The sequence below is a fragment of the Myxine glutinosa genome, chromosome 2 (genome assembly GCF_964187855.1).
Source record: "Myxine glutinosa chromosome 2, kmMyxGlut1.1, whole genome shotgun sequence".
Taxonomy (NCBI): domain Eukaryota; kingdom Metazoa; phylum Chordata; class Myxini; order Myxiniformes; family Myxinidae; genus Myxine; species Myxine glutinosa.
In genome coordinates, this window is record NC_136262.1 from 113,507,136 (window position 1) to 113,532,270 (window position 25,135).

At 46.5% G+C, this 25,135-nt stretch overlaps 1 protein-coding gene across 6 annotated transcripts in view; it reads right to left on the bottom strand.

Moving 5' to 3' along the window:
* The window catches only part of LOC137421400 (period circadian protein homolog 2), a 144,047-nt gene that overhangs the window by 104,901 nt on the left and 14,011 nt on the right, over positions 1-25,135 (bottom strand). For 3 of the 6 annotated variants that reach the window (XM_068107424.2, XM_068107425.2, XM_068107423.2), the window contains exons 2-6: positions 19,325-19,501; positions 18,037-18,287; positions 16,436-16,566; positions 14,642-14,754; positions 14,298-14,484 (exon numbers count right to left, since the gene is read on the bottom strand). In XM_068107424.2, the coding sequence (XP_067963525.2) occupies positions 14,298-14,484; positions 14,642-14,754; positions 16,436-16,566; positions 18,037-18,212 (607 nt within the window). In that variant the 5' untranslated portion in view covers positions 18,213-18,287; positions 19,325-19,501. The remainder of the gene's footprint in view (positions 1-14,297; positions 14,485-14,641; positions 14,755-16,435; positions 16,567-18,036; positions 18,288-19,324; positions 19,502-25,135) is intronic. The other 3 variants (XM_078771430.1, XM_078771432.1, XM_078771431.1) reach the window with 1 other exon arrangement.

Sequence of the window (25,135 nt, forward strand, 5' to 3'; positions counted from 1 at the left end):
AGAGCGTGAATGGTGTTGGTGTCCTGTTTTCTGAGGAGTTTGTAGACAGTGTGGTGAGTTTGACTAGAGTGAGTGACAGGTTGATGATGGTGAAAATGATGATTGGAAAGCTCTTGGTGAACATCATCTCGGGATATGCTCCGCAGGTTGGTCGAAGTGATGAAGAGAAGGACAAGTTCTGGTGTGCGATAGAGAAGCTGATGGAAAACGTGAAAGATGAGGAAGTTGTTGTGGTAGGAGTAGACCTAAATGGACATGTGGGAAGGAGTATGGATGGTTTTGACGGAGTTCATGGGGGTTACGGATATGGTGTGAGAAATGGAGAAGGTGAAAGGATTTTAGAGTTTGCTGATGGAGCTGATTTGTTGATTTGTAATACTCAGTTCCAGAAAGAGGATAATAAGCTTGTTACATACACGTCAGGTGGGTCGACGACAACCGTTGACTACCTGATGGTGCGTAGGCGAGATAGGGGGCACCTCCGGGACACAAAGGTGATCCCGGGGGAGGAGGCTGTTTCCCAGCACCACTTGGTTGTCTGCGACGTAAGGGTGAAAGGTGCAAGGAGAGCTCGGCGGGTGAAGTACCAACCAAGAATGAAGGTGTGGAGGTTGAAAGAGGTGACAGTAAGGGAGGCATTAAAAGAGAGGCTGAGTAGGGTCGAGGATGATGTGGTTGAGCTTGAAAGTGGTTGGATGTCAATGAAAGCTAGTCTGTTGGGAGCCGTTGGTGAGGTATGTGGATGGACAAAAGGACCACCGAGGCACTCGGAAACATGGTGGTGGGATGATGAAGTTGGAAAGAGGATTGACGAGAAGAGGAAGAAGTTCAAGGAGTGGCAGAAGGCGAAGGGTACGGGAGCAGAAACAGCAGAGCATGAAAGTTATAAGGCAGCCAGGAAGGCTGCAAAGAAAGAGCTAGCAAAGGCGCAGGAGGCATGTAGGAAAATGTTCGGAGAACGCTTGGATTCGGAAGAGGGTCAGAAAGCAGTATTCAGGATTGCAAAGCAGATAGCGAAAGAGAGGTGTGATGTGATGGGGGTGAGTTGCTTGAAGGATGAAGTGGGACAAATCGTTGTCGACCCAGATGGAATTAAAGGAAGATGGAAAAGATATATGGAAATGCTGTTGAATACAGAGAATGAATGGGATGGCAACATAGAGAGTAACCCAGGTTTAGGACCGGCAGAGAAGATAACTGAGAAGGAAGTTGAGGAAGCGATAAAAGCAATGAAGGGTAGAAAAGCGGGAGGGCCGACGGGAGTTGTGGGAGATATGTTGAAGGCAGCAGGAAGTTGGGGTGTGAAGAGAATGACAGAGATCTGTAATCTGGTGGTGAAAGAAGGCCGCATTCCAGTGGATTGGGAACTGAGTACCCTCGTCCCTCTATACAAGGGGAAAGGTGACCCTCTGGAGTGTGGCTCGTACCGAGCGATAAAGTTATTGGAGCATGGAATGAAGGTATTGGAAAGGGTGTTGGAGAGGAGGATAAGGAAGAAAGTGAAGATCGACGAAATGCATTTTGGATTCATGCCAGGAAGAGGAACGACAGACGCGTTTTTCATTGTGAGGCAGTTGCAGGAGAAGTACATGGAGAAGAGGAAGAAGTTGTTTCTTGGGTTTGTTGATCTGGAGAAAGCATTCGATCGGGTTCCACGCAAAGTATTGACATGGGCATTGAGGAAGTTAGGAGTGAAGGAATGGTTGATCAGAGTAGTGATGGAAATGTACAAAAGAGCGCGCACAGCTGTAAGGACGAAGGACGGGAACAGTGGTGAGTTTGAGGTGAAGGTGGGAGTGCATCAGGGGTCGGTACTAAGTCCACTACTATTTGTAGCTGTGATGGAGGTGCTGGCTCAGAATGTAAAGGAGGGTTTACCGTGGGAGTTGTTGTATGCAGATGATCTGGTGTTGATTGCAGAAAGTATGGATGGACTGAAGGAAAAGATGAACACGTGGAAGGAATGTATGGAGACAAAAGGTCTGAAGGTGAATATCGGAGAGACGAAGGTGATGGCAAGTGGTAAAGCATGTGGTGAGGTGGAAAGAACTGGGAAGTGGCCCTGTGCTGTGTGTAGGAAGGGTGTCGGAGTGAACTCCATTCAGTGTACAATGTGCGCTGATTGGGTTCATCAAAAATGTGGTGGTCTGAGAGGGTCATTAACCAGTGTGGCAGCTACATTCAAATGTAAGGTGTGCACAGAGGGAGCTGCAGATGGAGGAAATGTTGAGTTGGATCTTGGAGACGGCGTGAAGCTGGAAGGTGTGAAAACATTTTGCTGCCTCGGAGACATGCTGAATGGAGAAGGTGGATCAGACTCGGCAACGGTTGCTCGAGTGAGATGTGCAGGGAAGAAGTTTCGGGAATTGAGTGGCGTGCTGATGATGAGGGGAGTGTCATTGAAGCTGAAGGGAAAGGTGTATGCTGCATGTGTGAGAAGTGTTATGATTTATGGGAGCGAGACATGGGTAATGAACGTAGAGCAGCAACGAAGGTTGGAAAGGGTGGAAATGCGAATGGTTCGACGGATGTGCGGAGTATCGTTGAGAGAGAGGAAGACAAATGATGAATTGCTAAAGATGATGGGAATAGAGCCTGTGATTGATGTTGTGAAGAGGAACAGGTTGAGATGGTTTGGTCATATGTTGAGGAAGGATGAAAGTGCCTGGTTGAGAAGAGTGATGGAAATGAATGTAGAAGGAAGTAGAAGACGGGGAAGACCGAGAAAGACTTGGCTAAAGATGGTTGAAGAAGAAATGCGGGCAAGGGGGTTAACAAGGAGAGATGCAGAAAATAGGGCAAAATGGAGAAGATTGTCATGGGGACCGCAAGGCTAACCCCCGCTCTAGCAGGGAAAATGGCCTTTTAAAATGCATGTTGTTGTTGTTGTTGTTGTGCATGCAAGAAACCCCTCAAACATCACACACCTGAAAGAATTCTGCATGGAGGAGTGGGCAAAAATTTCTCCCAGTCGATGTCAGAGACTGGTAGACAGTTATAACTCTTATAAGAAACGCATACTTGAGGTTGTTTCTGCCAAAGGGGGCAATACCACCTATTCGAGCCAAGGGTGTACTTACTTTTTCCACATGCGAAATTTTCAATTATGTTTATTTAAATTATACAATGGACTACAAAATGTAAATGTTTCATGATATTTGTTATATTATATCACCTTTATCTATCAATTGGTTCTTCCCCAAGGCAGTGTGCTGGGCCCTGTGCTTTTTCTGGTCTTTAGCAATGATCTCTCTGACTCTCTGGAAAATCCTCTCTATCTCTTTGCTGATGACTCCACTCTCTGCCGCTCCATTCCTCTTCCCTCAGATCGGCAGTCTGCAGCCTCCTCACTCTCTGAAGACCTGGACAAAATCACAGACTGGTCAAACAAGTGGAACATGTCTTTCAATCCTGACAAATCTCACACTCTTAGTATGTCTCTCCGAAAAGATCGACTGGACAACCCTCCCATCTACTTTCTCAACAATCCTCTCCAAGAAGTTCTGTCGCTCAAGCTTTTGGGTCTCACTATCTGCCATGATCTTTCTTGGGAAAACCACATTTCCAAGCTGGCCTCCAAAGCCAGTCGCCGACTGGGCATCCTCCGTCGTGCGAAGTCCTTCCTAGGCACACCTGAGCTCCTCACCACATACAAGGCTTTCATCCGCAGCTCAATGGAATACTGTTCTCCCCTATGGGCTGGTGCTCCTGCCTCACACCTAGCTCGGCTTCACGCTGTTGAAACCAAAGCTTTCAGAATCATTGGAATCTCCCGCGATGAAGCTATCTCTGAGGGCCTTTCACTCACTCACCGCAGGCAGGTAGGTGGTCTTTCTGTCTTCTACCGACTCCTCTCCGGCCTTGCTCCCCCAGCTCTCTCTGTGTTCTGTCCCCCAAATATTCCTACAGGTCGCACAAGATCTGCCAGCAAGCCTCTGATGGTTAAACTGCCGAAATCTCGGCTCTCTGCTCACTTTCACTCCTTCATTCCTCTTTTCTCCCGCCTCTGGAACAAACTCCCACACTCCCTTCAGTCCCACTCCTCCCTCCAGGTCTTTAAAACAGCTGTTCACCACCATCTCTTATCTTCCCCCATCCAAAACCTTGATCTTTTCTACCCCCACTAATTCACCCCAGATCCACCTTGTTTGTAATTCCAACTTCTTTCCTGGTAGTCCTGGCAGTGTCCATATGTTTTATGCCTCTCCCACCCCCTTTCCCATGCCTCCCCCACAAAGCCCTCTCCCTCCCACAGATCTCTCGATGTCTCCATGTCTCTCGGTTCCTGCTCTCAAATGTTGTGTTTGTGTCCTTCCCCCTCTCTCCCCATCTTGTCTACCGCTCCCGATGTTATTTGTTTTATGTGTCGGTTTGTCGGTTATGTCGGTTTGTCGGTTTGTCTTTCTGTGTGATAATGTTCGCTCTTTCACGAGCCTCGATCTTGTATACAACAAAAAAAAAAAAAAAAAAAAATATTGTTGAAATGAAGATCAAATAGCTGTATGTTGAAATATGTTGAAAAAGTCAATACTTTACATGGGGTGTAATTACTTTTTCACATGACTGAAGGTATTAGTTACTTTACTAGATTATTATATGCAGACTTGGCATTTAATATGGAATATTTTTTTTTTCTTGACTTGGGTTTAATTTCTTAACTCAGTATATCAATCTTGTGAGTTTCTTTTACACTTCGGTGATTTATTTGTTCAAAGAACCATGTCATTGATTGTCTGTCGCAGCAAAAAGTCAACAACAGGATTATATCACAGGTGGCGTGGCAAAATGTACGGACAGGTGCATTTGATGATTGGCTTCACAGTCGGGTATACAAGGGTTGTTGCGTTCTGTATTAGTGGAAAACAACTGCTGCACGTCTCCAAAAGTTATTGCCGCTTCCTCTGGAGATGGTCCGTCAACTCGACAATGCTGTTTGTCATGGAGTGGTGGCTTTACGAAATTACGGCATGAAACAGCGTGCTATTGCTTGGCAGTATGGCATCACTCAAGGTCAGTTGTCAAAGATCCTGAAACGAAATGCTCAGAGGGGTGTCCCTACTCCAATACCGAGGCCAGGACGTCCCCGCAGAAGCACAAGGAGGGATGATCGCCAGCTGCACCGGTTAGTCCGCAATGGCTGTACCAAGTCAGCTAATTGGCTTAGGGCTGAGTGGCAGCAACTGACAAATGTGCCTGTGTCCAGAAGGCTAGTCAACCAACGACTGGTTCAAGCAGGCTATCGTGCCAGGCGTCCCCTGAGAAAGCTACGCCTGACCAGACAACACCGCCAGCGCCGATTGCAGTGGGACAGAGAGCACCGTCAATGGCAGCCAGGACACTGGAATCATGTGATCTTCAGTGACGAGTCTAGATTTCTGGTCTATCGTCAAGATGGCTATGTCCGAGTGCGCAGACAAGTGCATGAAGCCTACAACAAGGATTGTATAGTGCCAAGAGTCCAACCTGGAGGTGGTGGAGTGACCGTTTGGGCTGCTTTTCATGCAGGGGGCAAAACTGACCTGGTTGTTCTGAATGGAAACCTGAACCAGTTCAAGTACAGGGCCATTCTGGAAGAAACATTGCTTCCATTTGCTCGTGCAGCCTTTCGAGGAAACTTTGTCTTCCAAGATGACAATGCACGTCCTTATCGTGCTCGCATGCTCCAACACATTCTTGCTGACCGTGGTGTAGAGCATATGGAGTGGCCTGCCATGTCCCCGGATATGAATCCGATAGAGAACTTGTGGGCAGAATTAACGCGTCAAATCGACCACTTGGACCAGCAGCTGACCTCTGTGCGTGAATTGCAGCAGGCTATTGTCACTGCATGGCAAGCGATTCCTGTCCAAACGTTGGCAAATCTCATGAACAGCATGCCTCAACGTATATGTGCTCTCCTGAATGCTCGTGGGGGTTACACGAAGTACTGAACTGTAATTTTACTGTCCGTAATCCCAGTCGTAATTTAACTTTTGTTTTTGTTAAAAAAATTTTTGGGTAACGTGCAAAATAAAGAGATACTTCTGGAAAACGTACAGAAGTTTAACACAGTACTGTCCGTGAATTGAGTTCGATGTCAGTTTACATCACTTTCAAGGATCAATTTATTTGTTTCGAAATGTCAAATGTGGTTTTTGTTTCTTTTGAAGGTCACATTAACAAAATCTAGAATAATTTCAACATAATTCCAATGAACTTTTGGTTCTAAGACATCTTGAAAAGTAAGTTCACCCCCACAAAAAAAATATTCCACATTAAATGCCAAGTCTGTAGATTGATCATGATTGCCTGCTTGCTTATTCACTATTCAGATTCTTTATACTTGAAACATAGGAACTTCGTAGATTCTTCTCGATTGATCATGATGTTTAAAGATGTGCCTGCTTGCTTATTCAAATTCTTTATGCTTGAAACATAGGAACTAGATTCTTATATAGATTGATTATGCTGTTTATAGATGTACATTTTTATTCAGATTCTTTGTACTTGAAAAATATACTTTATGGATGACTGTAACTATGTCTTGTCACATTTTTAGTATTCTAAGGTAGGGTGGGCCTCCACTATTGAAGGCTGCCCAGGGGCCTCCACATGTCTAAATCCGGCCCTGTGTCCAGGCATTAAAGTCTGTCATAGATGATTCTGGCAATCCTTTCCTTGAAACACACAATGACCTGCTCATTCTGGATACATACGATATCGCAGATTGGTCAATTGTCGATGCTCTGTATCGGATAGAGAAACTTGGACGCGAGAAGTACAACACCTTTGTTCATGAACGACCCGTAGAATGTACCAAACCACTGTTTGATGTCATCACGAAAAACAAGCTCCCTCTATTCAGTACTCCACCAACATGCCAGAAGACGAAATCACAGGAACATTTGGTGGCACTGAAAAGTGACTGCAAACTGTTCTCTCGGCTCTAGGTTGCTTGTTAAGTTCGTGATGGAAATTTTGAAGAGTTTTCCCATCACGAGATCAACCATGCCCTCCATCATTGTCGGACAGGGGAAAGCTGAGACAGGGTACCAAATCTAACATTGTTCAGTGCCTTGAGGATACAGTCACGGAAAAGGAGGAAAACACTCTCGATGCCGAAGTTGTTGTGCTAGATGGACCTGCCATTGTAAATATGTTGAAGCCTGGCGCAGCAAAAACATTTCAGGAATATGCACACGATGTCTTTCTGCCAAATGTAAATTCTAAGCTACAAAGAGCTTAGAGGGTTGATGTCTGGGATGATTACAGGCCAGATTCATTAAAGGCACAGACCAGAGAGAAGAGAGGGAAAGGAATCCGTAGAAGGGTTGAGCTAAAGACTGCAGTACCGAAAAATTGGCAAGAGTTCTTGCGGCTCTCTGCATTCAAACAGAAGGAAATGTTCTCATTCCTCAGCAGAGAAGTTGTCAACATTCAAGCAGAGAAGTAAGAAATCAGTACGCTGAATGAGGATGTTGTTTGTCGCCAGCCAAGAAACACGGGAGGTTTCGCCCCTTGTACACATGAGGAAGCAGACAGCCATGATATCTGGCATGTGTTCATGTGATACCTGGCATTTAATATTTGATGGTAAGCCTAACTGACTCATGGCACATCGGTATTAAAAAAAAAAAAAACCACCTTTAGAGGCCATTTTCCCCCGCGAAGCGGGGGTTGACCTTTTTCGGGGACCGTGGTTGTTGTTGTTTTTTGGTCCCCTTTTTGAAGCAATGTTTTACGGCCGGATGCCCTTCCTGCCACCAACCCTTTTTGTTGCCTTTTTACGACAAGCAGGGAATTACCAGTGAACTGGTACTCAATTAGCTGACCTCGGAAGGATGACAGGCTGAGTCAACCCCCCTGGCGTTAATTCAGCAATCGACCGGGATTCGAACCCAGGATCCTTGGAATCCTAAGCTGGCACCCTAGCCGCTAAACCAACACCAGGCTATCTACACATCGGTATCTACAACAATATGTAACTCGGCTTCGTATTCGTTTTGACTGTTATTTTTTAAATAGTATAATTTACGGTACTGGTATCTTATATTTCATCAATACAAAATAAAGCAATAAAAGACCATTTCATCAATACAAAATAAAGCAATACAAAGACCGCCAAATGTTGTGTCTCTGTAAACTGGAAAAGGGCACTTATGATCCAAAAGTGGTACAAGACATGATCACACATACTCATTATTGCCTTCTTTGAATTCCATGACCCCAAAAACCTATGTATAGGCACCAGAATTAAGATTCTAGGCCTCTTGGTTGTTGAGTTATATGGTATTTTAGTATTAGATGGCAGCCATTTTGAAAAATGGCCGCCACAGCCGTCATAGGCCAAAACTGGGATGGCACTATATCCATTTTTTTTCTTGTAATGGCCTACTGATGATATGTACCAAGTTTGATGCTTTTATCAAAAAGTGCACGATTCTTCCCCCTATCCGCTCTACTAATAGTATCAGATTTGTTACCACAATACACCTTAATATGAGTTTTTTTTAAATCTCCGCCAACGAAGATGGCTGGAGGTCATGTTTTCACCTCTGTCTATCTGTGTGTTTGTTTGTGAACAAAATATCTCAAAAGGTTATGGACGGATTTGGATAAAATTTGGCAGAGATGTAGTGTATGTGACAAGGACTAAATGATTAGATTTTGGTGAAGATCCGGATTCGGATTCGGCTACTCGAATGTTTTAAGTGATTCTTCACCATTGGGAGATCGGGCCAAAAACGATACATAGCAGAATATCTCAAAAAGTTGTGGACGGATTTGAACGAAACTTGGTGGACCTGTTGGGTGTGTGACAAGGACAAATAGATTCGATTTTGGTGAAGATCTGAATATGGATTCGGATATGAGAATTTTTTTTTTTTTAAAGTGATTCTTCACCATTGGGAGATCGGGCCAAAAATGATACTCATCAGGATATCTCAAAAAGTTGTGGACGGATTTGGACGAAACTTGGTGGACCGCTTGGGTGTCTGACGAGGACAAAGAGATTCGATTTTGGTGAAGATCTGAATATGGATTCGGATACGAGAATTATTTAATTTTTAAGTGATTATTCACCATAGAGAGATCGGGTGAAAAGTGATGTATAACATGATATTTAAAAAAGGTTGCGGACGAGTTATGACTAAACTAGATGAATGAGTTGGTTCGGTGATGAAAACAAGCCGATTAGATTTTGGTTCAGGTCCGAATCCAGATCCGGCCTATCAGTATCAGTGTAATACAATACATAAACTGTTCAGCCTGGCGGAGGTATGCACTCTACCGAGTGCCGTTTTAGTTTAAAATGTTTTCATTTTTTTCACAATTCACATCTGTCATGGGAAATGGTGGGAGTCCAGAGGGAGGGGTGGGATGGAAGGAGGCAGTGGAACATGGGTAAGGGGTGGGGTAGGAATCCAGAGAGAGGGAGTTGGATGGGAGGAAGTGGGAGAACGGAGGGCAAAGGGTGGGGTGAGGGTCTGGAGTGAGTGGTGTGGGGTGGAGAAGGCAGGGGAAGGGGTGGGAGGAGGGACCCAGCATTGCCAGGCAAGGCTGTGTACTGCTGCTAGTTTATTTGAAATGTTTATCAAGGAAAATCACAAACTTGTCCTTCCCCTTTCTGTAAAGATACAAACGTCCTCCTTCAAGTGCATCTACAAGCTTGGTGGAGAGGTGTCAAATTGAAAGAGTGATGGCTGCTGTGATGAAAATGGATCCAAGTTGCTACCCAGGCGCCATTACCGCTTCTCTCCACTACGTGGCTATTATAAGAACTTAGCCCCGAGTCGCAAAGGGCAGTCCTGAGACATTTATCAAGCTTTATCCACGTGTATGCTTAGAATGATAAGGGAACCACTTTTCATGTAGCTTGCTTGCGTGCTTGACTATGATACTCTTATTGCTTATATGCTTGACATATATTGATCCTATGATTGCTAATTCTCTTTCAGATATTGCTGGTGTTCGATTCAGATTAAACTCACCTTCTGAGACCTGTTGTAGATCTGATTATTTTACAACACTTAATCTGAATCGAGCTATTGCCATCATCCAAGATCAACATGACCCACAGGCTTTTACAGTTGCCCACGTTTGGAGCGGACCCACAAACTGCGGAAGCTCCGAGCCAGCTCAAGCACTGGCTCAGTCTGCTGACCAGCTACCTGCAAGGGCATCCCGACATCACCGACGATGTGAAGCACGCAGTACTGAACTCCCATGTGACCCATTTCGTTCACGACTACATATCTCATTGTGCGACATTCGACGATGCCGTGACTGAACTGCGTGCCATCTATATCAAGCCGCGGAATGTTATTCACACGCGGTACCAGCTCGCCTCCAGGAAGCAGGACGCTTCATAGTCCCTCACTCATTTTGCCAAAGAATTGCGGCGTCTTGGCAAAGAATGTGCGCATGAGACCCGAACCCATGAGCAAATGTGTGATGATTTGATGCGTGATGCTTTTATTTCTGGACTTTACTCTACGAGCATCCGGCGACGTTTGCTGGAAGAACCTAACCTGATGCTGAAACAGGCCCTCGATCAAGCTATTGTGTTTTTCGAAGCTCAGGCACAATCTGAGGTGTATGGACAGCCTTACATTACAGCGGGGCTCACTGAAGAGCGGCGCTCGGAGACTGAAGCTGCTATGGAGTTCGCTGCTCCCGACACACAGGCTGAGGCGGCTGAGGCTGAGGCGGCTGAGGCACTCGGAGCCGAAGGTACTAGCCTCGCCGCGACTACCTTGGCTGGGAGCAACACTAAGTGCTTCTGCGGAAATATAAATAATCTCCGTGCTGCTTGCCCGGCGCGCGAAGTTTCTTGTCATTCTTGTGGCCGGAAGGGTCACTTTGCCAAAGTATGCCGATCGGGGCACGCGTGGCGCACCCGACCAACATTGGCTGGCATCAACTCGATGCGCATGGCACGTGCATCGCCCCCAGGCTATCCCGGTGCAGCCCGGACCTCAGGGGCTGACCAGAGCCGTCGTTCCAGTCCTGATTGAAGGGAAAACAGCTGGAGCTTTAGTCGACACGGGATCGACCGAGAGCTACATCGATATGGGCCTCGTCCGCCGTCACGGGTGGCCTATCCTTGGAGGATCGCGCAGAATCTACATGGCATCGCAAGTTTTATGGATGCGGACAAGGGGCGAATGTCGTGTTAAGTTAGTTATTAATGGTAAAATGTACCCTGATGTTCGCCTAATGGTACTGCCCACCTTATGTGCCGAAGTTCTATTAGGGCACGATTTTCTCGAGCGCCACGGTCACTTAGAAATGACATTTGGGGGAGATGACACACTCTCGGTATGCGCCCTGGCAGGAATGTCTATTGAACCGATGACTTTGTTTCCGAACCTGACTTCGGATTGCGCCCCGATTGCGATCAAATCCCGGCACTATTCCCAGGCTGATACTCAATTCATTTCTGAGGAGACGAGCAAACTCCTCCGCGAAGGCATAATCGAGTCCAGCCATTCTCCTTGGCGTGCGCAAGTTTTGGTCGTGCGATCCGAAAATCATCGCAAGCGCATGGTAATCGATTATTCGCAAACCATAAATAGGTTTACGCTTCTGGATGCCTATCCGCTACCAGGATTGGATTCTCTGGTTCGACAGGTCGCCCAATATGGCGTGTACAGCACTCTCGATCTCCGGAGTGGGTATCATCAAATCCCTATAGCGGAAGATGACAAAATTTATACAGCGTTTGAATCCGGACAGAGGTTGTATCAGTTTACGCGTCTTCCTTTCGGAATAACGAATGGGGTCGCGTGTTTCCAGAGGGCTATGGACGACATCATTGCAAAAGAACAATTAACAGACGTTTTTGTGTATTTGGATAACCTGACGGTCTGTGGCTACGACCAGGCTCACCATGACGCCAATTTGAAACGCTTCCTCCAGGTGGCGCGAAAGTATAGTCTGACGTTTAATGAGGACAAATGTCGCTACTCCTCTCGAACAATTGATCTCCTGGGGTACACTGTGACCCAGGGAACCATAACACCTGACAAGGAACGTCTCCGCCCTTTGCTCGACATGGTGCCGCCGCATGATCGTGCTTCTTTGAAGCGTGACCTCGGGCTGTTTGCACATTATTCAAAGTGGGTCGAAAGTTACTCCGAGAAGCTTCGTCCCCTCATTGACTGTAACACATTCCCTCTCCCTCCCGCTGCCAAGGTCGCCTTCCAGGCTCTGAAGTCGGACATAGCGGGCGCTGCTGTCTCTTCTATTGACGATAACGTTCCCTTTGTCCTCGAGAGTGACGCGTTGGATCACGCCATTGCTGCTACTCTCTCTCAAGGGGGGAAGCCTGTGGCGTTCTTCTCAAGGACATTATCCTCCGCTGAGAAACGTCATTCTTCTGTGGAGAAGGAAGCGTATGCGATAGTTGAGTCGATTCGTCGTTGGAGACCCTATTTGCTGGGTAAATGCTTCGATGTAATTACCAATCAGCAGAGTGTAGCTTTCATGTATGACACAAGACATGCCCAGCGCATTAAAAACGAGAAAATCACTCGCTGGCACATTGAGCTTGCCGATTATAGCTTTGGTAACAAGTATCGCCCTGGGCAGCAGAATCACGCAGCAGATGCTTTATCCAGACCAGGTGTTTGTGCGAGTTTAAACTCCTCCGATGATTTATGCATTCTCCATGATACCTTGTGTCACCCTGGGGTGACTCGTCTGGTTCATTTTGTGCGAAGCTGCAATTTGCCCTACTCTGTCGAGGACGTTCGTCATTTATGTCGCTCTTGTCTCTTGTCCTGTTTGCGCCGAACTCAAACCCCGCTTCTATAAACCCGACATGGGGACGCTGATTCAGGCTACTAAGCCCTGGGACTGATTAGCGTTGAACTTCAAAGGGCCACTACCTGCCTCCGGGGCATCTCGTTACCTCCTCACCATTGTGGACGAATACTCTAGATTCCCTTTCGCCTTCCCATGTCCGCGGCTACGGTTATCCGATGTCTGCAATACCTGTTTTCGATGTTTGGGAATCCGGGGTATGTGCATACCGACCGAGGAGTGGTGTTCTTGTCACAGGATGTGCGGGCCTTTCTGTTGCAGTGTAATATTGCGTCTAGCTACACCACACCGTACAGCCCCCACGCTAATGGTTGCGTGGAGTGCTTTAATGGCACTATATGGAGGGCCATCTCTTTGGGCCTCAAGTCTCATGGCCTGCGACCGGACCAATGGACTGGTATGGTGCATGGGGCCCTTCATTCAATCCGCTCGCTCATATGCACGGCTACAAATGAAATTCTGCACGATCGTTTATTTTGTTACCAGCGTCGCACGGGATCTGTTCGCCCTCTGCCTGGGTGGCTCGCTCAGCCCGGTCCAGCCTTTCTCAAACGGGCGGTGCGCATGAGCAAATACGACCCACTTGTTGACAAGGTTCAGATCCTTCAAACTAATCCTGATCACGCTCGAGTCCAACTGCCCGATGGACGCGAGTCCACTGTGTCGGTCCGCCAACTCGCGCCCGGTGGGGATCTCGTTGGGACCGAGCTCTGCTCGGGGAACCCGGTGTTGGAGAATTCGCCCTCGCGTCTACCCCTTCCCTCGCCCTCGCCGCCAGCGATAATTGCACCACCCCCGTCACCGTCGACTGAGAGCACTCCTGATGGAGTCGATCTAGATGCTGCTACCGAGGGTCCCGACGTGTACCGCACGCACACGGGATGAGAGATTCGCCGCCCTGATCATTTTGGCTGGTCGTGATGTAACTCTCATGTACTCAGCTGCTAACTGTAGTTATACACTTGATGCTCACCAGCTTGCTAGCGAAGTTTTAAACATGGGGAGAAATGTGATGAAAATGTATCCAAGTTGCGACCCAGGCGCCATTACCGCTTCTCTCCACTACGTGGCTATTATAAGAACTTAGCCCCGAGTCGCGAAGCGCAGTCCTGAGACATTTATCAAGCTTTATCCACGTGTATGCTTAGAATGGTAAGGGAACCACTTTTCATGTCGCTTGCTTGCGTGCTTGACTATGATACTCTTATATCTTATATGCTTGACATATATTGATCCTATGATTGCTAATTCTCTTTCAGATATTGCTGGTGTTCGATTCAGATTAAACTCACCTTCTGAGACCTGTAGTAGATCTGATTATTTTACAACAGCTGCCATTATTCATAAATGGTCTGGGAGAATCCTCAACACTTTGTTTAAAAAATGCATAAAGGTTGAAGGGGTCACAATTAAGAGGCCAGACTTCGGCTTAAACAAATAAAGTTAGACAGAGATGGCAGCCCCAACAGCCTCCACACGTCCTCGACCACCTTTGGTACTCGGTGGCTCCCAAGGATGCAACTGAGCAGGTGCAATTGCTCGAAAGAAGACAGGAGCATCTTGTGGTGCAATCACATCCAAGAAGCGGTCACCAGGTCTAAGGCAGCTGGCGGCCCCGTGGCCGGACACATAGAGAATGCGGCCCGTGGCCAGCGAGAGGCATAAGGCAAAGGAGTCCTTCATGGAATGAAAAGATAATAATCAATAGTGAATGATAATAATTATTAGTGAATGATAATAATCAATACTTCATGTAATCAATGGTGAATGTATCTCTAAATTAAAACCTTAACATAACTAATTACAATGATAAATATGAAAGTGAACAACTCACCAGACTTCCTGAACCACAACGAGCAGTTAGGTCCATGACCTCTGACCTCGGAACAACAGAACTTGCTCCCCGACCTCCTGCGTCCAGCCACAACTGGTAATACTCATCATAGGCTACATGTACACACATGCGCGTGCGTACACACACACACACACACACACACACACACACACACACACACACACACACACACACACACACACACACACACACACACACACACAAGCATCAGAAGCTCATTCAAGATAGTTGTGGAACTCTTGAGTTGTGTAAACAAGTAACACGATCTTTAACTTGATGTAACTGAAACATGTTAAGGCTACCACAACGTATCTGAGGCTACCACAACGTGTCTGAGGCTACCACAACGTGTCTGAGGCTACCACAACGTATCTGAGGGTATCACAATGTATCTGAACGTACCACTACATATCTGAGGCTACCACAAGTTTTCTGGGTTTGTTTTGACATTTAAGGAATACATGCTATTTTAATTTGTGTGAAGTTGAAGATTGGTGGTGCTGGCTCGGAACGTAAAGGAGGGTTTACCATGGGAGTTGTTGCATGCAGATGACCTGGTTTGATTGCAGAAAGTATGGATGGACTGAAGGATAATTTGAACAAGTGGAAGGAATGTATGGAGACAAAAGGTCTGAAGGTGAATATTGGAAAAACCAAGGTGATGGCAAGTGGTAAAGCATGTGGTGAGGTGGAAAGAACTGGGAAGTGGCCGTGTGCTGTGTGCAGGAAGGGTGTCGGAGTGAACTCCATTCAGTGTACAATGTGCGCTGAGTGGGTTCATCAAAAAGGTAGTGGTTTGAGAGGGTCATTAACCAGTGTGGCAGCTACATTCAAATGTAAGGTGTGCACAGAGGGAGCTGCAGATGTAGGAAATGTTGAGTTGGATCTTGGAGACGGCGTGAAGCTGGAAGGTGTGAAAACATTTTGTTACCTAGGAGACATGCTGAATGGAGAAGGTGGATCAGACTCGGCAACGGTTGCTGGAGTGAGATGTGCATGGAAGAAGTTTCGGGAACTGAGTGGCGTGCTGACGAGGAGGGGAGTGCCGTTGAAGCTGAAGGGAAAGGTGTATGCTGCATGTGTGAGAAGTGTTATGATTTATGGGAGCGAGACATGGGTAATGAACGAAGAGCAGCAACGAAGGCTGGAAAGGGTGGAAATGTGAATGGTTCAGTGGATGTGTGGAGTATCGTTGAGAGAGAGGAAGACAAATGATGAATTGTGAAAGATGATGGGAATAGAGCCTGTGACTGATGCTGTGAAGAGGACCAGGTTGAGATGGTTTGGTCATGTGTCGAGGAAGGATGAAAGTGACTGGTTGAGAAGAGTGATGGAAATGAATGTAGAAGGAAGTAGAGGACGGGGAAGACCGAGAAAGACTTTGCTGAAGATGGTGGAAGAAGAAATGCAGGCAAGGGGGTTAACAAGGAGAGATGCAGAAAATAGGGCAAAATGGAGAAGATTGTCATGAGGACCGCAAGGCTAACCCCCGTTCTGGCAGGGAAAATGGCCTTAAAATGCCTGTTGTTGTTTGTTGTATTATATTTGAAGTTGAAAATGACATAAAACTTTTTTTTTTTTTACAGAGACATGCTTTTAAAGTGACAGTTTCCATCGTAACCACCGTTTGTTGATGCCTTCTCTGAACTTTGTTTCGAAGAAACCCTGTCGTGATGCCAAAGACAGTGCCATCCCGATATCTGAGACATTATAATGACAAGGACCAAAGTAACGAGTATGTGCATGACGTACCCAGGTTGAAAAGTGACACACCTTTGACTTGCTGCACACACGCGAGTGCATACTGCAAAGATGTGAGTGTGCTGTGCTTGGCTTTGGCGCCACTACGGATCGGAGTGTATCGTCGCAGCTCTTGCAGCGTCCGCAACACCTCCTGTTTGGGGCTGGCGGTGTTTCGGGTTTCGACATGGGGACGGGGACGGGACGAAGAAACAAAATAATCAACAACTACATACCACTGATGTTACAGGTTGTTTCACAAAATGGCGACAATCAGCACCCAGGTTCATAAGACAATGCTTTCCTTTCTTGGAGTTTTAAGCTCCAGTTTAAGAAAACTTGGGACAGACTGTCTGCCTGCCAGGAATACAAGCGCAAGTTCATTTTGAGTCTGAATCCTTTATGAAAATATTATCTGGAAAATAAGGATTTATGGACCAAAGCTTTGTTCACATGACACGTGTAGGAGAGAACGGACATTTTGTGTAGTCGGTGTGGAAATTTGTAACTTTTCCAGGATACCTGCACACAATAGCCCTGTTCAAAGAGGCGCAGTGGGCCTGCTGTCTTTTATCATCCGCAAACAAGTACGAGCTGGTGGGATAGTCGGCTTAATCCGTTTTTGTTGATGTTTAATTGTGTGGCAGTCACACTTAGTTTGATAAGGTACTCTCATTCAATAGTCTGGTACATATTAGGAAAATAAATTCCTAATAAATTCCGACACAAAATCTATTTTGGACACCAAACAGTCTCAAGTTTGAATTTTTCCTTCATTTCCACATAACAATTACTTGCATTGTTGAATCCGGAAGACTTATTTGTTGGCACTTGGTTAAATCACCATTTAGATATACAACGCTTTATATGCTGAAGATTAGTAGAAGCCAACAACCATGATAAACAGGAAGCAGTTCTGGACAAAAATCTTACTTTTATTCACCAAATGTCGGTCCGTCTGTCTGTTCCCAGGCACAGCAAAAACGGCTGAACAGATCGCAACGAAATTTTGGGTGGATAATCCTGGGACCCACTGGAGTAAAAGAGGCCATATTGTTTTTCCAATTTTTTTTGCAATTTTCCAATTTTTCTAATTTCCAATTTTCCAATTTTCCAGTTTTTCCAAACACGATGGAATAATATTTTCCGATATGAACAGTGATGTGGCTTTTATTGAAATTCTACAAATACTGTTTAGATTTTGATGATTTTGATGTGATATGATTTAACGGATGTTTATATAAATCGTTAAAATTTTTAAAAGCCTTTAATTTCTGATATTTTTCCTTTTCATTTGGGCCTCTCAATTGAAGCCCGAGTATGTGCTTGGGGAGTGAGATGGAAGGGTACCGTTGGAAGGGTACCGCAGGGCGGGTACCGTTGCTAGTGATAATAATGACAATGATGATGATAAAAGTTAGAATTCTTAAAGATGCATAATGTGGAAAATTCATGAAGAAAGAGTCAAAACGACATACTTTTGTCCAGAATACATTTTTGCCTTGCAGATGGAAACATGACCTCGGCCTTTTCCAGATCGGTTTAGGTTTGTAAGATTATCAGAGAGTAGAAATACGTATCCTCCTTTATTATCCTTTCAGGAATAGGTATTGAAGTTAAGTTTTCTGACTCACTTGTCTGGTTTATCTGCCATTTCCATTGCAACAACTGCATCTCCTCCAACCCTGGGCCTGTCCTCTCTGGATGTTTCGTCATCACAGGTTGCCTCAGGACTCGATTCTGCCACCAGCGGGTCGCCACCGCCGAGCTTGGGTTCAGGCCCGTTGGGTTCGATTGTCCTTTCACTCATGGTCCTCACTGTTCGAGTGAACAACGTGCCAGGAACGGTCCAATAAATACAGCCATATTCTGCACCCTACATCACCTGAAGATCAAGAGTGACAAGTGGGAACAAAATCAGCCATAATTACCCCAACCCCTCAAATGATGGACTAAACAAGAGGCCAGAACATGACAGATGGCAAACAACTGATTGACACTTCCTTTTGAAACATTTGAGTAGTTGGGGCCATTAAAGGAGTGATCATAAGACTGTCACTGTATACACAACGAGCAGGAGTAGCCGGCGTTGCCCGGTGATGTTCTAATCTTGTTGGCATTTTGAAAAATTCAATTTGTTTTTTTTTTCTATTTTGTGTAGGTGCCTAAAACACCTCCCTACCAAGGAAAATTTATATTTAATATCATAATATTGCACACATACACACAGGCAGACACACAGACAGGCAGACACACAGACAGACAGACACACAGACACACAGACACACAGACACACACACAGAGGCAGACACAGAGACAGACACACAGACAGACACACAGACAGGCAGACACACAGACAGACATACAGATCCACAGACAGGCTGACACAGATAGACAGATACACAGACAGACAGGCAGACACACACACAGACAGGCAGACACAGAGACAGAAACACAGACAGACAGACACACACATATAGACACACAGACAGGCAGACACAGACAGACAGACACAGGCAGACAAACAGACAGACAGACAGGCAGACACACACACAGACCGACACACACAGAGACAGTCAGACACACATACAGACAGACAAACGGCCCTCTTATAGTATAGTTTTGAGAAGCATCTGTTTGTTTGACTTCTATGCACTCCTGAACCGCTGTGCGAGTTGAGCGGAGACAAGGTGTTTGTACTGTCAGGGTGCACAGGAAAGGTTTGGGGGATAAAAAAAAATCATAACCACCAGGTTCAGGGTGGGGAAGGACCCCAATTCTCTCTATGTAAATGTGTATCCTCTACCTGATGAAAGCCAGTATTACAAGTCATAATAAAATAGACTCGAGATATCATACAGGTGGGGGAATTAACCTGTCTGTCTGTAAGGCTGGATTCTTTGCTAGTAGAGTATAACTTGCCTTGTGGGTGGTGGTTCTTCACTGTGGCTGGAAGAGAGTTTTCAGGGTTTTCATCATCTTGCATCAACTGGTTTTGTAGATGAGATGCAGGACAGCCGGATGAAGGTAGAGTACTCAAGGAAGCCTTACGTGCGACTTCAGACGAAACAGAGTGTCCTTGGGAGGGCTACGGGAGAACTGGAATAAAGTCATTTCATCAGCATCGAGGATCAAGTAACGATGGAAAAGTACAATATATATATACATAGTCACGTGAAAAAGTAAGTACACCCCATGTAAAGTTTTGACTTTTTCAACATATTTCAACATACAGCTATTTGATCTTCATTTCAACAATATTGATAGATAAAGGTGATATAATATAACAAATATCATGAAACATTTACATTTTGTAGTCCATTGTATAATTTAAATAAACATAAATGCAAATTTTGCATGTGGAAAAAGTAAGTACATCCCAAGAAATGTTTTTTAATCTTTTTAACATATGTGGACATATCAATATTTGATCTTCATTTAAACAGTATCTATAGATAAAGGTGATCTAATTGAACAAAAAACAATGAAAGTTGACTTTGCAATAATTTATTCAACAAACAATTGTTGCACAGCATGCACAGCTCGTTTCAAATCCCCCCACAACATCTCGATGGGATTTAGATCCGGGCTTTGACTTGGGCATTCCAGAACCCTCCATTTCTTTCTTTTCAGCCATTCCTTGGTGGATTTACTGGTATGTTTAGGGTCATTGTCATGATGCAACGTCCACCTTCGATTGAGCTTCAACTTTCCGACAGATGGCCTCACATTATCCTCAAGCACCCTCTGGTACAATGAAGAATTCATAGTGTATTCTATGATGGTGAGCTGCCAAGGCCCTGATGCAGCAGAGCTGCCCCAAACCATAATATTTCCACCACCATGCTTTACAGTTGGTATCAGGTTCTTGTGGGCAAATGCTGTCTTTGGTTTTTGCCAAACATGTCTTCTGGTATTGTGGCCAAATAGCTCTACGTTTGACTCATCTGTCCAGAGCACATTGTTCCAGAAGTGCTGGTCTTTGCCTAGGTGTTCATTGGCAAACTTTAGTCTTGCCCTGGTGTTCTTTCTGGACAGCAAAGGTTTCCTCCTGGCACACCTCCCATATAGATCAAATTTGTGCAGCCTCTTTCTAATGGTAGACTCGTGCACTTTGACATCAACAGTGGCAAGAGCTACCTGTTGGTCCCGTGATGACATTCTGAGGTTCCTAGAGACTTCTTTCAGCATCTTGCGGTCTGCTCTCGGGCTGAACTTGCTGGGGTGGCTTGGCCTGAACAAGTTGGCAGTTGTTTGGAATCTTCTCCACTTGTAGATGATCTTCCGGACAGTCGAATGATTGATTTCAAATTGTTTGGAGATCTTTTTAAACCCCTCCCCAGACTCGTGGGCATCTATAACCTTCTTTCTGGAGGCCTCAGAGAGCTCTTTTGATCTAGGCATGGTGACGCCGCACACTTCAACAACAAAGAGCAAACCAAACGAAATGTCTGAGGTTTAAATAAGACAGGTTCCTCCAAGATCTTCTCCAACGATGTTCTAATCATTTGCACCTGAGTTGGTGCACCTGATTCTAATTTTAGGTATTTGAAGTGGTGATAAATGTAGGGATGTACTTACATTTTCCACATGCGAAATTTGCATTTATGTTTATTTAAATTATACAATGGACTACAAAATGTAATTGTTTCCATGATATTTGTTATATTATATCACCTTTATCTGTCGATATTGTTGAAATGAAGATCAAATAGCTGTATGTTGAAATATGTTGAAAAAGTCAAAACTTTACATGGGGTGTACTTACTTTTTCACGTGACTATGTATATATATATATATATGTATATATATAGTTGCGGTTTTGAGTTTTTACAATAAAGGTTAATTTCCCCCCTCATACTTTAGTCACACAACAACACGTAGCCTCGCGATAGTTCAGTTATGTCGTAGTAAATGTAAGCATAGTCCTTTTCCTGTGTTAGTTTTGCGTTGAGTAGAATAAGGAGAGTTAGGTCCTTCCATTGTTTATGCCGCTTCGATACTGTGGTTTTTCACGCAAATTAACACGAGGCCGGCCTGACAAGTCGAGGCAAGACCGAAGGAAGGCGGAGGAGAAGCCGACGGTAAGCGCGAGCCGCCAATCAGGGCTCGAAGGGAGTGGCTTAGCACTGCATCAAAAGGCATGGTTAGAACATTCGATGGGGGCTAAGGGCGTGGCAATAAAACCCTTTGTGCAAAGCCCCCACCCCAGTAGTTATGGGAGAGGCGCTTGACAAGTGAACAAGTTCTGAGGAGAGGTGCGTTGAAAGAAGTCTCAGTTTCGAGGGGAGAGGCGCTTGAACAAGTTAAATGCTCGGTTGAGCTTGAGGAAAACCCTCTATTGAGTTACGCGAGTGACAGCGCGCCGCTGATTAATAGCGCTGTGAGGAACCACCGAGCTGTTCGAGAGACGTGTATATTTCCCGCCTGCCTGCTCTGCCTTTGTTCGAGAGACGCGCTGCAAGGATCCCTCCCACCGCCTGCTTGCCTTCATCGAGGGACGTGCTGTGACCGGGGAGGGCCACGCCGGGCAAAGCTGTTCCTGTATGACCAAGCCGGCATGTTCAGCGCATGAACACCATCCTTCCTTCATTTCCCCCTGTGAGTGTGAACGGGCCCGTGTCTGGGGATAAGCTAAGACTGTTTAAGTTCTGCCCTGTGTCTCTGCTTTCTACCGAATCATTGTAAATAATAATTAAATCGCGTTATTCCTTTGATTCTACCGCTTTTGTGTTTTCCATCATTGACTTAGCGTGGTACGAATAATTATCGCTCTAATCGGGTTCCAATACCAGGTAACTGCACGGACCTCGTGATACATCACCCGCTCGGATGTACTCAAATTACGCGTGGTTCATGCGAGGCTTGATCCCCGCTTCCACGGCGGCGTAGGTACTTAGGTACGTGCGAGAATTGTCCCGGAACCCTACCCTGCGTCTGCCCAGGAGGGGCGATTCAAGTCTCTCGGTTGCGACGACCCAAAAAGAACAAGGGGCTTAATCTCCCCTTGGTAAGGGCAGGAGGGTCGCACGCGGAAACAGTAACATTTGGTGTCCGGGAGTGGGATTGGACCGGGAGTGCGCTTCACGCACTCAAAATTACGAGCGGACGAAATTTAGTCTGAGAATCCAAATTATATTCGTACCATGGCTAGCCAAGGCGGTCGAATGCCGGTGGGGGTAGAAGAGGAAAAATTAATGACTCAGGACACAGAGAGACAGTTGGTAATGGAAGCAGAAAAGGGTGCGGCAGCTTGCAAAGGAAGTGGCGGCACCTCACACGTGGCGGCGAGGGCCGAGCCCGCTGCGCAAGTGGGAATTAGAGTTATGGACATGCATTTATTCATGACACAATGCCTGGCGTACATGGCAGAGTCAAAATGCGACAATAATAAAAGGAGTGAAGAAATGAAAGAAATGAGGGACGAAGCAAGGTGTAACATGGAGAGGTTGGAAAGCAAAATGGACACCCAGAGAGGCAAAGCAAGGTGTGATATGGAAAAATTGATAACAGCGTCAAAGAGGGATATGAAAAAAGTGGGGGAGGATATTAGGCGCAGGTTGAGCGAGGAGGTCGCAATGGGGCATGACGAGGTGAAGCGATGTGAGGAACACGGGGGGAGCGAGCTTGAGCGAGGCACAGCCAAGTTGACCGGGGATAATGATGTCGCGACGCAAGAGGAAATTGTAGAAGAGCCAACGCTCGTCGAATTGGGGATGAAAATGTCGGGGGCGCCGGGAAAGGTCGAATTGGAAGACAAAATTTCATGGGCGCCGGCTGTCGTCGAGCTAGAAAAAGAAATAATTGGGCGCGAAGAGACGGCAGAATCAGAAAATAAATCACGGGAGAAGGAGATGGAATGCGCACAAAGTTTGTATTCACACCGTAATGTCGTGCTTGCTAACCCCAATAAAAGTTTACAGGTGCTGGCGGAGAAGCCGGGGAAGGAGGACCCCGAGGTGAGAAATTATGGCGCGAATGTGTTTGGCGCGAAAGGGTTTTTGGCGCGCTTGGGAAAGAGACGAACCCGGGCGGTCGCGGAAGGTCCATTGTGCGGTGTACGAGGGCGACTGGTGCGCGTGTGAGAGAAAAGTGTGCACCGAAGCGTGTGAGAGAAAAGAGTGCACCAGGGTGTGCGATGATTGGGTGTGTAACAGAGGAGTGCACACCCGGGGGTGTTACGGAGTGTGTAACGGAAGAGTGTGCGCGAAGGTGTGCGGTAGAAGAGTGCATAGAAGAAGAGTGCGTACTGAAGTGTGTGAGGGGCGTGAGTGCGCCTAGGTGTGCGGTAACGGAGTGTATGGGAGGCGCGGGGATGCCTGGGTGTGCGAGTGCAGAGTGGGTCACGAGTGGTGAGAACGCGGCTCAAGCATCGACACCGACCAGGGTGGCATTTAGCGTGACGGATAGCGTACGTGAGCCCCTGGTGAGTTGTGTGCAGCAGGGACTGGCGGGGATCGATGCCGCGGCGGTTTCACAAGGACTGCCGTGCACGACCCGTGCCGGCCCCCGCACTGTATGGTTGGTGCCGTGCCGTGGCGGCAAAGGCGCTCGGCGAGGTTCAAGGGGAGGTAGGAGATTTCAGAGCCGCGCACCTTGGTGGGTGCGGTGCTCCGACCGTGGGCGGTTGGGGTCACCCTGCGTGGGACCGCGAGGCCCCGCGCAGAGATGGAGCCTTGCACCTTGGCCCGTCCATACCTCCTCCTTTGGATCGAAAATGCCAGACAGACACCCCATACAGGAGACTAACCACCCGCATGGATCGCTCGGCCCGTCGATGCCGAGCCATGACAAAGAACATCCACATGGAAAGGCTTGAGTGTAGTGGACGGATGAGAGTAGTGTACCCTACGTGGAGGAATGGTAGTCTGACCATTCCTCGAGACAGGGCCCATGAGCATTAGTTTAGGGGGATGGCAGTGATAGGCACATGGGGGGCCAGCAATGGTTACCTCCATGGGGCACCGAAGCTAGCTGAGGGAGGGCTAGGATAATGTTAGGGATTTAGCAGACTGTAGAAGGCATGAGATTTAAGTAGTAACACTGTACCTGTAGTGGGGACGTAGGTAGAGTAGCTGGACGATAATGACGAAGGGAGTGCATAATGTAATGGGATGACGGGGAAGCACGAGTTTTAGGGGAAAAGCAGTTAGATAGATGATGCTGTGTGTGTGAGGAATTGTGTTGAGTAAAAGGAATTGTGTTTGAGTTGTGTGAGGAAAGAGGTGTGTGAGCACAAAAGGTGTGTGAGACAAAAGGAGTGTGAAATAAATGGTGTGTGAGAATATTTGGTGTGGAATGCTTGGTGTGGGAATAAATGGCGTGGAATGCATGGTGCGAAGGAGTGAATGGGGGGAGATGGAACCCATTCACGGATGCCCAGGGTGGGTAGTGTAAAGCCAGGTAGAGGGCTTAGGCAAAATTTGTATGGATATTGACACCTGTGGTGCAGGCAGTAGCAAGTAGTGCTTGGTTGGGTGCATGAGTATGTGACATGGCTGGGCGTGTGGTTTAATTTGTAGTTATGGTTATTGACCATAATTGTCCCAATTGGTGTCCGGAGTAACCAATTCCCTTGGGGTTTCAATTGCATGCAGTTCGAATCCCTTAGGGGTTATGCTCGGAACGATACCAGTTGGAGGTTATGGTCATTGACCATGACATTACGTCACCAACTCCCTCGGAGTTTCAGTTGCATGCGGCTCCAATTCCTTGGGGGTTGTGGTTGTTGCG